At 54.3% G+C, this 14691-nt stretch overlaps 6 protein-coding genes across 6 annotated transcripts; 3 read left to right on the plus strand and 3 right to left on the minus strand.

Annotated features, from left to right (window-relative positions):
- Window positions 1-1132: 1132 nt before the first annotated feature.
- On the plus strand, window positions 1133-2341 carry VDAG_03324 (uncharacterized protein; the record flags this gene model as incomplete). Its single annotated transcript, XM_009657189.1, has 1 exon — window positions 1133-2341. The coding sequence occupies one exon, from the start codon at window positions 1133-1135 to the stop codon at window positions 2339-2341; it is 1209 nt and encodes a 402-aa protein (XP_009655484.1).
- Window positions 2342-2722: 381 nt separating this feature from the next.
- On the minus strand, window positions 2723-3298 carry VDAG_03325 (cupin domain-containing protein; the record flags this gene model as incomplete). The annotated part of the gene is made up of 1 exon (XM_009657190.1): window positions 2723-3298. One exon carries the CDS (start codon window positions 3296-3298, stop codon window positions 2723-2725), a length of 576 nt encoding a protein of 191 aa, XP_009655485.1.
- Window positions 3299-4929: 1631 nt separating this feature from the next.
- Window positions 4930-6495, minus strand: VDAG_03326 (streptomycin biosynthesis protein StrI; the record flags this gene model as incomplete). Its single annotated transcript, XM_009657191.1, has 1 exon — window positions 4930-6495. The coding sequence occupies one exon, from the start codon at window positions 6493-6495 to the stop codon at window positions 4930-4932; it is 1566 nt and encodes a 521-aa protein (XP_009655486.1).
- A 596-nt stretch (window positions 6496-7091) lies between these two features.
- On the plus strand, window positions 7092-7831 carry VDAG_03327 (oligoribonuclease; the record flags this gene model as incomplete). The annotated part of the gene is made up of 2 exons (XM_009657192.1): window positions 7092-7181; window positions 7238-7831. 2 exons carry the CDS (start codon window positions 7092-7094, stop codon window positions 7829-7831), a joined length of 684 nt encoding a protein of 227 aa, XP_009655487.1.
- Window positions 7832-8372: 541 nt separating this feature from the next.
- On the plus strand, window positions 8373-10575 carry VDAG_03328 (phosphoglucomutase; the record flags this gene model as incomplete). The annotated part of the gene is made up of 3 exons (XM_009657193.1): window positions 8373-8425; window positions 8625-8926; window positions 8983-10575. The coding sequence occupies 3 exons, from the start codon at window positions 8373-8375 to the stop codon at window positions 10287-10289; spliced, it is 1662 nt and encodes a 553-aa protein (XP_009655488.1). The 3' UTR covers window positions 10290-10575.
- Window positions 10576-10790: 215 nt separating this feature from the next.
- VDAG_03329 (uncharacterized protein) lies at window positions 10791-12661 on the minus strand (the record flags this gene model as incomplete). Its single annotated transcript, XM_009657194.1, has 7 exons — window positions 10791-11059; window positions 11192-11319; window positions 11375-11486; window positions 11870-11915; window positions 11967-12043; window positions 12095-12171; window positions 12216-12661. The coding sequence occupies 7 exons, from the start codon at window positions 12659-12661 to the stop codon at window positions 10791-10793; spliced, it is 1155 nt and encodes a 384-aa protein (XP_009655489.1).
- Window positions 12662-14691: the final 2030 nt, after the last annotated feature.

The raw sequence follows: 14691 nt of genomic DNA on the forward strand, positions 1-14691 counted from the left end.
AATCCCTTCCAAACACATGCCTCGATTTGTGGTGTTTAGTGCTAGCTCCGTCTAACTCCGGGCCACGCTCCCCCTCAAAAGAGGAACGATTCACTCATCTGGGGAGGGAGATACACAGTCTTAACTCCCCCAAACGATCTTCGTTGTGATTGCCGTGCACAAGCCGGAGGGTTATTCTCGGGGCGACCAACAGCCACTGCAACCTTGTCACTCCGTCCTAGTGGGTGTTCCCCAAAGGGTGATGACGGGGCACCCCTATGCAGACGGCTTACAACGTGCACGGATTCTGGCATCGACAAAACGCACACCAAATGGCCAGCGAGCGCTAGTTGGCTGTACGCATTATGAATCACCAGAACGACTTGACATCATTTGAGACGGCTTACTTCAATGGTGGCTTCATGCCCCCCTTGCATGTTGTAAGGCATGTGCATATACGATCCATGAGCATTCGTCTCTTTCAAGCCTTGATCAAGGTCGCTTAATCATGGATGTGCATGCGAAGAAGATGGAAATCAACCATGTTTTGTTTAGTGATCGTTGAACGGATAGATGCCACCGGTGTGTTCTTCTGGCCTGACTGTACCTCATACACCTGAGACTGGGCTTTGAACAGGAGCTGGTTTCGCATGGAGTGGAGGCCTGGCATTGGGGAGACTAACGTCAACAAAGCCGGCTGCATGGTAGAACGGCTTGCACCTTGGAGCGTCGTTTGAGAGAGTTGTGTCGCGTTTAGTCAGACCTTGTGCTGGAAATCGAGAAATGAGAACGACGAAATAGTCATAGCTACAAGATGCTTCGATTCGTGACGTTGCTCATTTCTCATTTGAAAATTCCAGTGTGCAGTGGAACTCTTGCTTCGCTAGGAATAATCCTTTTTGAATGAAACATACAGTTTGAGATACGACAAAGCCATTGATGTGCTGTCATCGGCAGCATCTGGGCATCGCGCTCAAGTTCTGGAACAAGGCTGAAGCAACTTGTCTGCGCTCAGAGACACACGCGTTGATGCAGTCGAGCACCACATGCTCGAGAATACGGGGAAAGAAACACATATAAGCACAAATAATACAACTAAAAAGTCCAAGTCGTGATCATCCACCTGTGCGACATTACCACTACCACCCTCGACATGCATCGATTTGCACCCTACGCACCCTATCCAGCCTCAAAACGCCGTAGGATGGCGAAGACAGGCCCGACACTTACAGAGAGCAGACAACCCGAAGACGACAGTGGTTCAATGAACAGCTTCGAGGGTCTTATGAAGCGTACTACTCTGTTGCCTCACGAACTCAAGGCTCAAATCATTTGCGAGACGTTATGTGAGGAGCGCTGTATCTTCACCCTTCTATCGAAACCACGTTGTTGTCTCTGCTCGCACGGTAAGAGCGCCACGGTCACACCTCACATCGAGGTTTATACCAAAGGACACCTCGGCCAACGCGGAACAATTACCATCAGGAAAGACCACGCCCATTTTTTGGTGAATGTCATCCCGCATGACTTTGATCTCAGGCCTTGTAACAACCTGCTTCGCCGCTTCTTCCCGGCTGCATACTTGCATGGGCTTCAAGAAGCTGGCCGCAGGGCTGTGCACGCTTTTCGGTGCACGACGCGCTACGAGCATGTCTTCAGTGATGAGCAAGTTGGTGAATGTATGCGAGAGATCAAAACAATACGGGCTGACGAAGGGTTGGCGATGTATCTTCCTCTCAAGGCAGGCTCTGGGAATTTCGGCAAACAAAACCGCGATGCCCGTACTGCCACCCCCATGTCTGCGGATGGCTCTGAAGGCGGCCTTGATTACAACCGATTTCGTCACGTACTACTAGGCAACAAAGTGCGCGATGAAAAAACCAACTCGAACAGAATGTCGGAACTGTTTCACCGGCTGTACAAGTATTCGGTTCCATTTCACCAATTCTCGTGGCGCTCCTTGGAGTATCGGGAACACATGATACACGAGCACCGAGCAGCGGTCCAGCAGCCCGACTGGGCCGTTCTGAGCCGGAATTTGGAAACGTTAACGTTGGACCTACGATTGAAGGACGCCTTTACCAACATATCCGTATTCGAGGCTGCCAAAGTCATGAGTGCCAACCTTCAGCTCCGACGTCTTTTGCTCGTGGGGTTACGGGCCGAAAAGAGACGAAAGCTCGTCCGGAGGACTCTGAAAGGAACCCCTGCTAACGAGACAATGTTTGCGTCTTCGAAGCACCAGATGATCGAAGATTTAGAGGAAGTGGAGTCTTTCGGCCCCTTCAAAAACTGGGTTGCAGCGTTTCGAGGAGCACTAAGGCCTGGGGGGGAGCTGGTGTTCGTCGACAATCTGGCATGACCACAACAGTAGAGCGATGGCTTCTATGGCCTCATACGTGGACGAGATATAATCTTCACGTTCGTAGATATCACACCAACCCTCTGCTGACTATTGATGAGATGGGAATACACTGCATATGTTTCTTGGGCAAATCTTTACCAAGCCGTCAGAGCTGCATAAAACTGGATGGCTTTGATCTGATGAGGTCAAAACAACAGAAATTACAGTGTCCATCAGGATAGATAAAAAAAAATGTCTCTTGAAAGAGTAGATTCGATTCTGAGCCGTACCACAGCCGTCTAGACTGAGTCGTGTCAAATCTCAGACTGTCTGGACAACCCCAACAACAGCCCGCGCAGCTCGGTCAAGTGCAGCATGCACGCCAGCCTCGAACGTCTCTTATCCACCCATAGCCTTCCTCGTGCTCTCGGGCATCTTGTCCAGCGGCAAATACGTGCCCTTTGTCTCCCCCGCCACCTCGACAGGCTGCGCGTCCGACAGCACGAACAGCATCCGCACGGGCTCGTCGCCCGCCGTCTTCCAGCCGTGCATGACGCCGCGCTGGATGACGACCTCGCCCGGGCCGAAGACGCGCGAGGCACCGTCGTCGAGGAAGTACTCGATCTTGCCTTGCAGGACGACGCCGTAGTCGAGCGACGAGGTGCGGTGCATGAAGGGGATGTTGCCGGGAGCAAAGTCGACGATGCGACAGACGGTGCCGCCCGACTTGTGGAGCGTGTTCATGCTAGGGACATTGTTGGCGTAGTGCTCCTTGAGATCGACCTCGTCGTTGAGGTTGGCTGGAAAAGTGGTCGTCGTGTGAAGGTGCCAGAGGGTGGTCTGAGGAATTTTGTTGTCGGGCTCGGCTTCGAGAGGTTCAGATTTGAAGACCGACTTGCCCGTTTCGGGGTCGTGTGATGTGACGTGGTATACCGGAGGTGGAAGGGTAGTGGCCCTTGGGTTGCTGTCTGCCATAATGTAGATTCTGTTCCGTAAGATTATCCAATTTTTGGCTTGAAAGGCAAGGTGAAAGGAACAGCAGCAGATTCAACGGTGAGGCAGTCCAAGTACTCGAGGCCATGTTCTTATAGAATGTGCTCTCTGCAAGTGAGACGCTGACTCAAAGCCACCCCTCAACGCACCTTGAGGTAAGAGGTGAGCTGACGTCTCACTCCGTCTCGCATTCGACCATGGGTCAGACAGAGTTGCCGTCTATACCCCGCAGAGGTGGCGATCAATCAATATGGATTGTTTTCGACCAAAGGAAACATCAGCCGATACCATTGCCCGGCTTACTCGTTGGCCTGGCCTGTGCGGGTTCGACCAAAAGTGCCAGAGCCTTGATCCCGACACACCAAGCATGGTATGCCACACCGATGCTGATCCGAAGACATCCGAGCCCCTTACTCGAGAGACCAATCACACATTGATTACCCTAATAAGCTCACGTTGGACTTGTGATGCCATAGAATCAAGCTTTGCAGTTTTGGAGGGTCGGTCTCCTCACCTCACCTCATAAGGATCCAGAACGACTGCGCTACAGGGGTCGTCGTGCATTTCCCGCACATCGAAACTATCTTTCATCCCTGCCGAAGAAGCCTCGGATATACCTGACATTTAGGGAGATGAGCTGTGCTTAATTGCCGAATATCCTGAATCGAAACGGTCTATTCAAGTTCTCCCTTCCATCGCCTTGGCGACGTTGAGTCAATTCCCTGGGCACCCTACGCGCTTCGAGCCAGTCGAAATGGCCCTGCGAGGTAGTTTTTGTAAGGTTGTTCAACGAGGAGCCTCAGCCTACCAAGGTTACCACCCTCCAAGCAAATGATCCTACATGTAGCTCCACGCAATACTCTAGCTCATCTTTGTTTCAAGCTCATGCAACCATGTGAGGATGTGACTTCAAAAGGCTGATTCATCAGCATGCTCCATGTCACTACAGTGAATACTGACGGTGATTACCAATCCTTAGATTTTGCTTCGAAGCACTTCACCTGCACCGTTGGGGTTTCCCCGGTTTTCTCACGTACCTTTCTATGCTGCTTAGTGCGTCCACTCGAAAAGTAGATTCGTCTTGCTAGAGTTGGGGATCTGGTGCATTTACATCCCCTAATGCTTCATTTTCGGAACAAATCTCCAACGAACAACGCCACCGTGATTAGTCAATGGTCTACACTTAATTAGACGGAGTGGGCTTTGTGCTCATGTTCACAGTGATGAGAGCATGATTTTGATTGCGGGCTCTCAGGAATGTGGACAGCCCGTAGAGGGCCATGCAGGAGATGTGCGATCCGATTAGTCTCGTCTGCCAAACCTTGACGGCAATGTCTTGCGGTACTTGATCTGTCCTCATAGTCAGACCATAGTACCTTTTGTTGAACGAGAAAATTCCAATCTCCTCTGTAATCTAATATTGACTCCAGATGATGACATTAGTCCATCAGTCACCGGATACCTCAGAGTAGGTATAGTCAAATTTGAAGTGAAAGAAAGACACGGTGCTAGGTTTGCAAGGCTCTGCATGCTATCAGTATCGTATGCGTCATGTCGTCATAAAGTTTATGCTCTAAACGGCCGTGTGTGTACCGCTCAGCAGCCCACACATATTAGGAGCGTCTTCCTGTCACGTTCTCCCACTTGATGCCCTCATGCCCCTCAGACTGCAGCTCACCCTTGGATACCCTATCCCACCACTGTCCCAGCTTCACCACCTTGCCTTCGCGTCGTGCCTCCTCCGCAGCAAACACGACAAGATGGCTCATGATCGCCTCGCCCAGCGAGCACCCGATGAACTCATCCTGAGCCGTTTGCACCTCCATGCCCTCATTCTTGACCCCCTGCACAGCTAGCACAAACTGACGTGCCAGACCCATATCGCCACCGCCGTGGCCGCTCAACTCCATCTTGGGATTATAGACAGTCGTCTGCCCCGTACTAAAGTCTTCGACTGTGATGGTCCTCGAGTCGGCAAAGATCTCTCCGTTGGTGCCATAGATGTGCGAGTAGCGCTCACAAATCTTCTTCGTCGTGGCGACCATGTGCAGCGTCGCCTGCTTGGCAAACCGCGGCGGCGCTCCTTCGATAGAAGGCTCGTCGTCCCATGCGAGCGTGACGAATTGATCATCGCAGACGTCGTTGTCTGACTCGTAGACGCATCGGCCAAACCAGGGACGAGCCGCGACCTCACGATCTGGTGTGGCAGTGCTGTAGTCCTCGCCAAGTTTCTTGGCAAGGGCCTCCTTCGCTTGCGCCAGATCGGGCATGTCTTCAATCTCAGGTAGGACGATCTTGACGGGCCAGCTGCGGTTTCCCGTTTCTAAGCTAGCCAGCTCGGGTCCGAGATAGATCTTCTTGGCGGAGAACTTGCAGCCATCGTCGGCGAGTGGACAGGTCATGCAATTTGTGGCATGTCCAGCGGCTGTGGGCTTGCGAGCCTTTCGATAGGTGGTCAAGGCGCCCGTTGAGGATACAGAGACGGGCACGTGGAAGGGATGGGCACTGCCGGACTTGTAGGGAGCGGCGAGCAACCAGAGGAGAAGGTCAACGTCATGACAGCTTTTTGTGAGGAGGGAAGGGGCTGTGGTTGCCTCGCGTCGCCAGTTGCCACGGACGTACGAGTGGGCAAAGTGCCACCAACCCACTGGCTCCGTGTGCTCAATGCTAACGATATCGCCGATAGCGCGGTCTGAGAGAAGCAGGCGGCGTAGAAGCATGTTGTGGGGGCTGTAGCGGAGGACATGGCCGACAGAAAAGAGGGCGGATGGCTTCAGAGCGCGGTGGATATCTAGACAGTCTTTGAGGGTTGTTACAAGTGGCTTTTCGCAAAGAGTGTGAAGGCCGAGGGGAGCCAGTGCCATGATGACTTCGCGGTGCATCTCATCTAGAACGCAAATGAGGACACCGTCAACACCAGGAGGGACTGAATCGCCGGCAGAAGCAGCGGCTCGGCGGGCGGTTTCGTAGGTCAGGAAAGCATTCCAGTCAGGAAAGGACTGGCCTTCTTGAGGGGAGCCATCTGCACCCCAGATGAAGTCGCGCCCAAATTCGGTGCGCTTGTAGGGTATGGGCTCAGCAACAGCTGCGATAATGCCTTCGGTCTCGTCCGTGATAGCACCGGCATAAGCATAGCCACGAGAACCGGCACCAATGACGAGGAATCGAGGTGGCGACATGGTAATGGGGCACGCCGAGAGGAACAGCCAGGCAAGATTATGGTGGTACTGCTCGGCCAAAGCTGTCCAAAGAATGTCTTCCTTTATATGACGGCAGAGATGATCGATATTAGGACGGATTAAGGCGGTCAAATTCAGATGTAACGTTGCGTAGGTCGTGCGCAGCTGGGTGGTGGCTGCATGTAAGTGACCATCAGGCTGCGAATGATGAGTTGGAGATGTCGTTCTGCATATGGGTGCTCAAGTGGACGACGAGTGTCAGGGTTGAGCAGCTCAACATGAGCTCCTTGGTTCTGTTCGTGTCGAGGGCGAGGAGGCGGGGCGTTTGCCAGTCGTTGACAGCTGGAGACTTTCCTCATAACCAATGACAAAGTGCCCATTACCGACCCGGTGAAAGTTTCGGTGAGGTTCCGGACCAGCGGTCAAACTAAGGACGGGGAAAGGCTCGAAAATAATCGGTCGAGATGATGATGATGTAAGTTGTTGATGTGGAACACTCTCAACTCCACCTCGCTCCAGCTCAGGTATCAACCGCAGTTAGTCGAAGCACCTCAACCTTTGCGAGGCAGTCCGTTGACATCGATCTCTCACACACAATGGACTACCTCCGCTATCGTGCCACGCCATCCAAAGCTGTACCTCAACAGGCAGCATCGGATGGACCTCTTGTATGGATTGACTGCGAGGTAAGTTTCTACACCCATCAGACCATGTAGCAAAAATAGAACCCTGACCTTGCTAGATGACGGGCCTTGACCCTGACACGGAGGAGATCCTTGAGATCCACTGCATCATCACGACAGGCAACCTCGAGCCCCTCGACGGCTCCGGCTGGGGTGTCGTCGTCCACCAGCCGGCGTCGCGGCTCGACCAAATGGGCGAGTGGTGCACTGACATGCACGCCAAGACAGGCCTCACGGGAGCAGTCCTTGCCTCGACAACGACGCCTCAGCAGGCGGCGGAGGGCCTGCTGGCGCACATCAGAAAGTATGTGCCGACGCCGAAGGTGGGCCTGCTCGCAGGCAACACGGTGCATGCGGATCGAGGCTTTCTGGCCAAACAACCGTACACGCCCATTGTCGAGCATTTACATCATCGGATCGTAGATGTCAGCAGTCTCAAGGAGGCAGCGAAGCGGTGGTGTCCGAGGGAGATAGTCGAGGGGGCGCCGGTCAAGACGGGGACGCATCGCGGAAGAGAGGACATTGAAGAAAGTATCGCCGAGGCACGATACTATCGTGAAGTCATCTTCGGCGCCACGTGGAGTCAGGGCCGGGAGGCTTTGGCTGCTGAACCAACAAGCGACGATGAGCAGTGGGCGAACAACTTGATGTAGCTAGCTGGCTTGCTTGTATAAATACCCCGTGGTAATCGCATGCTGCTGAGGGATGATCCGTAGACGAAGTGGCATCCATCCATTCATTGACTCAGGACTAGCCAGTCAGGCGGCGGGCGTACTGTCGCATCGTGGAGCCTACCCCGGATGTGCCTCGCTCGCCATTGTAGACTCATGATGTCGATGGAGAAGTCCGGCAGTGCTTCAATTCAATGGAGCTGCAAATAAGAAAAACCAATGTCGATGAAATCTCGGCGCATTGTTCGCCAGAATGCTCGATTTCAGCCGTGGCAGCCACCCCTGGACGCTTCTTTCCGCCCGCGCAAATGATATCACCTGTGGCAACTACGAGCGATGCAGCAGCTGGAGGCGAACCCCACCATCAGCGACAGCTTCTGGTGTAGCGCCCTCAGCCAGACCCAATGCTACCCCCAGCCCAAATCTCCCTCTTCCAACTTTCGTCCCAACAAACCTCCCTTCCACCGTTTCTTCCTCCTTCTCCTTCTCCATCCCATATTCTTGCTTCGAATTGCAATCCACCATGAGCGTTCAGACCGTCGAATTCAAGCCCTTCCAGGACCAGAAGCCCGGCACGTACGTTGACTCTCATCTCCTGGAATCTGAATCATGCCACCGACCCCTCCATCCACCCCAGGTCCCGAATTACCCCGCCATTGCATCACTGCTTGGGAGCTCATCACTGAGAGCTCTGATGAGCTCCCCTCCCCATCAAGCCCATTCGCCTTGTGACGCGTTTTCAAGCTCCCCTGTCAAGTTACTGACATGCGTGCAGCTCGGGTCTTCGCAAGAAGGTCACCGTCTTCCAGCAAGCCCACTACAGCGAGGCCTTCGTCGCCAGCATCCTCCTCTCCATCCCCGAGGGCGTTGAGGGGTCTTTCCTCGTTATTGGTGGTGATGGCCGCTACTGGAACCCCGAGGTCTGCCAGCTGATCGCAAAGATTGGTGCCGCCTATGGCGTCAAGAAACTTCTCATCGGCCAGAACGGCATCCTGTCCACGCCTGCTGCCAGTCACATCATTCGCAAGCGTCAGGCCACGGGCGGTATTCTGCTGACAGCCAGCCACAACCCCGGCGGTACGTCCCCTGCATCTTGTACCTCTGCCGACCAAGACTAATTGCGTTTCTTCCAGGCCCCAAGAACGATTTCGGCATCAAGTACAACCTCGCCAACGGTGGCCCCGCTCCCGAATCCGTCACCAACAAGATCTACGAAACCTCGAAGACCCTGACCTCCTATAAGATCGCCGACGTTCCTGATGTTGACCTTTCCACCATCGGTACCCAGACCATTGGCAACCTCGAAGTCGAAATCATTGACAGCACCGCCGACTACACCCAGATGCTCAAGGAGATCTTCGACTTTGACCTCATCAAGAAGTTCTTCTCCACCCACCCCGACTTCAAGGTTCTCTTTGACGGTCTTCACGGCGTCACCGGCCCCTATGGCATCGACATCTTCCAAAAGGAGCTCGGTCTTGAGGGCGCCACGCAAAATTGCATTCCTTCACCCGACTTCAACGGTGGCCACCCTGATCCCAACCTGACCTACGCCCACTCGCTCGTCGAGGTTGTCGACAAGCACAACATCCCCTTCGGCGCCGCCTCTGATGGTGATGGTGATCGCAATATGATCTACGGCGCCAACGCCTTCGTCTCCCCTGGCGACTCCCTTGCCATCATTGCGCACCACGCCCACCTCATTCCTTACTTCAAGAAGAACGGCGTTTTTGGCCTCGCGCGCTCCATGCCCACTTCTGGCGCTGTTGACCTCGTGGCGAAGAAGCAAGGTCTCAACTGCTACGAGGTGCCCACCGGCTGGAAGTTCTTCTGCGCCCTGTTCGACTCGGACAAGCTGTCGATCTGCGGCGAGGAGAGCTTCGGCACGGGCAGCAACCACATTCGCGAGAAGGACGGCCTGTGGGCCGTGGTGGCCTGGCTGAACGTCATCGCTGGTATCGGTGTTCAGAACCCGGGTGTCACCCCCTCCATCAAGCAAATCCAGAAGGACTTCTGGACCGAATACGGCCGTACCTTTTTCACCCGGTACGACTACGAGGATGTCGACTCGGACGGCGCTGCCAAGGTCGTCGGCACCCTCAAGTCGCTCGTCGACAAGCCCGACTTTATCGGCAGCAAGATTGGCGACCGCGAGGTCACCGAGGCTGGTAACTTCTCCTACACTGACCTCGATGGCTCCGTGTCGTCTGGACAGGGTCTCTACGCCAAGTTCTCGTCTGGCAGCCGCATCGTCGTGCGCCTGTCCGGCACCGGCTCGTCTGGCGCCACCATTCGCCTGTACATCGAGCAGTACAGCAACGACCCTAGCACCTACGACCAGGATGCCCAGGACTTCCTGAAGCCCGAGATCAAGTTCGCCACTGAGCTCCTCAAGTTCAAAGAGTACGTCGGCCGTGACGAGCCTGATGTCAAGACCTAAATGGAAGCATAAACGAAACGGGATGACTTGAGCGTGACGAAACGGGGAGGGATCATGGGTACGAAATAATGCTTAGGCCAACATTGAGCATGCGTGTTTTTTTGCATCACGTTCTTTCATATCTCATATCGTCTGTTGACTGTGATTCGATGACAAAAATGTGGTAGCGGTCCAAGTGTGAGGGAAGAATGTTCCAAATTGTTATGCTATCTGTGCGCTACTATCGGCCTTGCGATGTTACGCAGAGTAAGCAGAGAGGTATCTCGTCATAAATCGTCAGTCTCATAAAACATTTTCTCGTTAGTCGTCAATCGAATTCTGTGCATGTGTCCGCCTCATTACCGTCCCCCCCTCCTAATTGCCAAGCGCAAGAGTCAATTCGTTGAGCCGTAATGCTGGGCTCGTTCGTCGTCCCCAAGGTCGCAAATAATGACTAGGACCCACCCTTGTATCTGTATATCATCCTCTCTCTCTCTTTCTCATCCAAGTCGGGACAGTGCCTCAACAGCTATCGTCTCCTTCCTCGACAGTCGCCTTGTACGACGAGGGTGCCGCCGTGACGGCAGGCGGCCTCAGAGGGTTGAACAAGTCGCGGAAGTGCGCAGCGGCCGTAGTCTCGACGAAAAAGAGCTCAAAGGCGCCGGCGGGGCCGGGTCGTTGGTTATGGGACCGGTAGCGGGAGCAGAAGACGTAGATGTGGATATCACGGAGCCAGAGGCGGTGGGCGGACTTGCGGTGGAGCCATGTGAGGGAGGATGACTGATGGGTCACTGCGATCGCGCGGCTGGTCAGTCTCTGTACGGCCGAGAAAAGGCAAAGAAAGGAAGGATAGATAAATGGATGGTGGAATCGGGCTTTGGTATTGGTTGGAGCAAACAATGACTGGCAGGGGTCTTGCATACCGAAAGCCGTCCACACGGGGCAGCGGCAAAGCTCGCCTTCCCAAACAGCGGCATGAAGACGGATCCCCTTAGTTTCGGCATCCTCATATACAATCAAGGAGTGCCTAAAGCCGTCGTCGATTATCTGGCTGCCATGCTATTAATACGATGATCCTGACTTTGTAAAGGGGGAGGGAGACGTACGCCTGGAAAAGCCGGCGTTCGCTTGACAGCTTGTATTCCTTGGGGCTGATCTGGATAGTTAAGGTGTTCCAGGCCTTCAGCGACATGAACGTGCAATGGAACAGGATCATTTCTGTAGGTTTAGCATTTGGTCTTGTGACTTTAGGAAAAGACAAGCTGACTTACCCTCCCACGTCTTGAAGACCAGCGTTGCCCACGCTTTGGCGCACTGCGCAGTGGTGCTCCATCTTCGTAATTGTAGGGCACCACCCTCGCGACTGATGCAGAGCTCATGAGTTCCACGGAGAGCGTACCAGGGCGCGCCGTTTTGAAATGATCGGAGGAGTAGGTACGAGCCCTGATCTAGCGGGCTGATGTATACCATCAGGGCTAAGCGGTCATTATCAAATGGGCGCCTGAAGAGGATCTTTGGGTCTCGCGGTATGGCAAGATGACGCCCCCATGGCGTATGTGGGCCCCAAGAAGTAGACGATGTGGTCTGCTTGAGGGCCGTACGAGACGAAAGGGGGATGGAAAAGATCTGCTCGGCCCAGTGGCCATTCTGTGACGCTTTTAGGATCCGTCGAAGGTGGCAACGATCAACATGACGAACCGGTTCTTGGGCCACTGGTATAGTCAGGGCCATAACTTCTCGACGGACGACAGGGCCTGCCTGGTTTGCAGGTGGCACTTTTGCTGGTGAGCCTTCTTCACGATCGCATGATGATGCTGGAAACGTACATATGCCGCGGAGTTCTCGAAACCTCATGATTCGGCCACTGAGCGCGTCGAGCGCATCGAAGTCAAAGTTTTTCGACCTACATGGTCAGCTGGAAGCCCAATAGCGATAGGATATACTTACTGAGTCAAAAGCCGCCGGACCATGGTAAGGAAATGATTGTACACCACGAATCGTTGAGGTAGGGGCAGTCCTTCCACCTCGTCCTTCATTTTATTGTACATCCTGCGCCACCGAATTTCCTTGCGAACAGTCTTATCCTCGTAGTACATGGTCATATCTCTGAGTGTGCGGGACAAGCATGGCAGGACGAGGTTGAGGTAGTTGAGCGTCATAGGCACGCGGAGAATATGGACGTGGCCGCGGTCAGCAAGATCTCGCAGTATGCGGGCACAACCACGAGTTTCTTCAATGACTGCTATCATATGTGGGTGAAAATTCTCGGGCAAAGCAAGGCGAAGGCCCTCGAGACGAATGGCCACTATATCAGCGCGTTCAGCTTTAGTATAACAGCCCTGAAGGAGGTGCACATCGGCCTGGCCGGCACGCTCCATGGCGAGGGTCGGCATTGTGGAGGGGAGCGACTCAGTAGTTCATCGCGAGCCTACTCGGAGGGTGGTGGTGGTCGCCGCGACAGATCCAGTGGAGGCCGATTTCCGCGGCTCATGCCTATCAGAAACCCTTTACAGCGTTGATTGAATGGAGCGACTTGCAGCGACTGAGAATTAAAGAGTGAAATAGTGGTTGGTTCTCCTTCTGGTGCACTGCTGGCGAGGGAGAGGGGATCACGAGATGCAATTCCAGCGAGAAACTTCACTTCCGAAGAAGCAGACAAGAATGAGGCGACTCCGCAAATATCGGCAGTAGCAATCTGGAAGCCAGCAGAGCGCCCTCGAACGGGTGACCGAGGGCCAAACCCAGCTGCACTTGCGATTCGAAGCTGCAGGCTGCGATTTGACGGACAACTCATGGACCACCACCACACCACCACCGTCCCCCCCCCCATCGAATCGTGCGGTCGAAATACAGGGGAGGGGCACCGGGTGGCCGGTAGTGCTCACTTATGGGTTGTCGATCGCTCGTGCCCGTGTAGCTCAAGAGCACGTCGATTTCAGTGACTGATCTGTAGCTCGTGGGCCACAAGGCCGGACAATTCCCACTGCCCCGGCCTGTTCACCACAAAACATTCTCAGTCTCCTGAGATCCGCCCCCGCACGAAACCCCAAGCATGCCATCGATCGGTCACCGCCCCCGTCAGTTTCTGTCATGCAGCACCAAGGCCAAAAAACCAACTGCGACCAAGTGGTTTTCGGTGCCCATAGACAGCGACGATGCTTTGGCAGCAAAAGCAAGAGAGAGGAGAACAGGCGTATCGTATCCTAACCAAACGAGCTGCGCTGGATGGCTCCGACTTGCGGTGTTGGACGTCCCCAGAGGCTGCCACGACAGCCAGCGTATGACCCCCTGCGCGCCAATGCCACAGAGACGGGCCTATCTGGCCCCCATGCGGACAGCTCTGTGCAGCACGCGTTGGAGGCGAGAAGGCTGATTCGGAGTTTGCGGGGGCTGTCGTTGCTCTTGCATGATGATGCCGCATATGGGGTGGATCCGTTGGCGGAAGTGCGGTGGTCAATTCAGACCAAGAACAAGAATGGGTTGGGCACCCTCGCTTCTACCGCTGAGCAAGCTCGCGGACCTTCTGGTCTGGGGCAATGGGGGGAATGGCGGGCGACGTGCGTGTCCCCGTGCCATATACCCCATCGACTGGTCCCCTCGAACAATATGTCGGACAAGGACGGGTCTGTAAGGTCACAGCACCTAAAAGACGTGAATCATGCTTTGGGCAGTCTTGCGGCAGCTCGCAACCCGGCGTGGGACATGCGACTCGATTGACCGATTTAGTGAAAGCGGTGCAGATAAAGATGCTAGCGAGACATGTCAGCCTGATAAATGACGTCGTGAGTCCTGTGGGCTGGCAGCGAATAAAGGGAAATGTCGCGAGGCAGTGATGGTGTTGTAGCGAGAACAGTGACTCTCAATCGAAAAGGCAAACGAAAAGGAAAGGCTTTGAAGCGAATGGAACACACTCGGAAGAAGTAGCATGGGACAGCGTCTTCCTTAATAACAAGTCATGGACGTGGAATTGTCAATTGAGGTAGGAACGACCACTTCGCCCCCCTTCCCCCCAGGTGTGACTCAAACGCGAGGCAACCATAGCTCTGAGAAGCAGGCAGCAGCCCTGTCTATTTTAGAGGCGCAAACAAACCGCCACGGCAAGGCTTGATCCTTGTTGCAGGATCGTGCACCACAGGCCACTCGGTCGAGGCAAAGTGGAAAAAGGCAGCGGGACGCGTGCTGAGCCAGTTATTTTCCATTTTCCATACCAACCTTAAGTACCTACCTACCTACCTAAGGTACCTTAGTTTGACTTGCCCAGCCTAAGGACTGGCCCATCAGCATCCTCATATGCTGATGAGTAGGTCGTGCTCTGCTTCACGCTGGTGTCAAGACCCTGGCCTAGCCCATATTCAAGGCCTTCTATCCGGTCGAATCATACTTCCAGAATGTCGGAGACTGATGCATACAGGAAAGATCGTGG

This window comes from Verticillium dahliae, genomic scaffold (genome assembly GCF_000150675.1).
Source record: "Verticillium dahliae VdLs.17 supercont1.5 genomic scaffold, whole genome shotgun sequence".
Classification (NCBI taxonomy): domain Eukaryota; kingdom Fungi; phylum Ascomycota; class Sordariomycetes; order Glomerellales; family Plectosphaerellaceae; genus Verticillium; species Verticillium dahliae.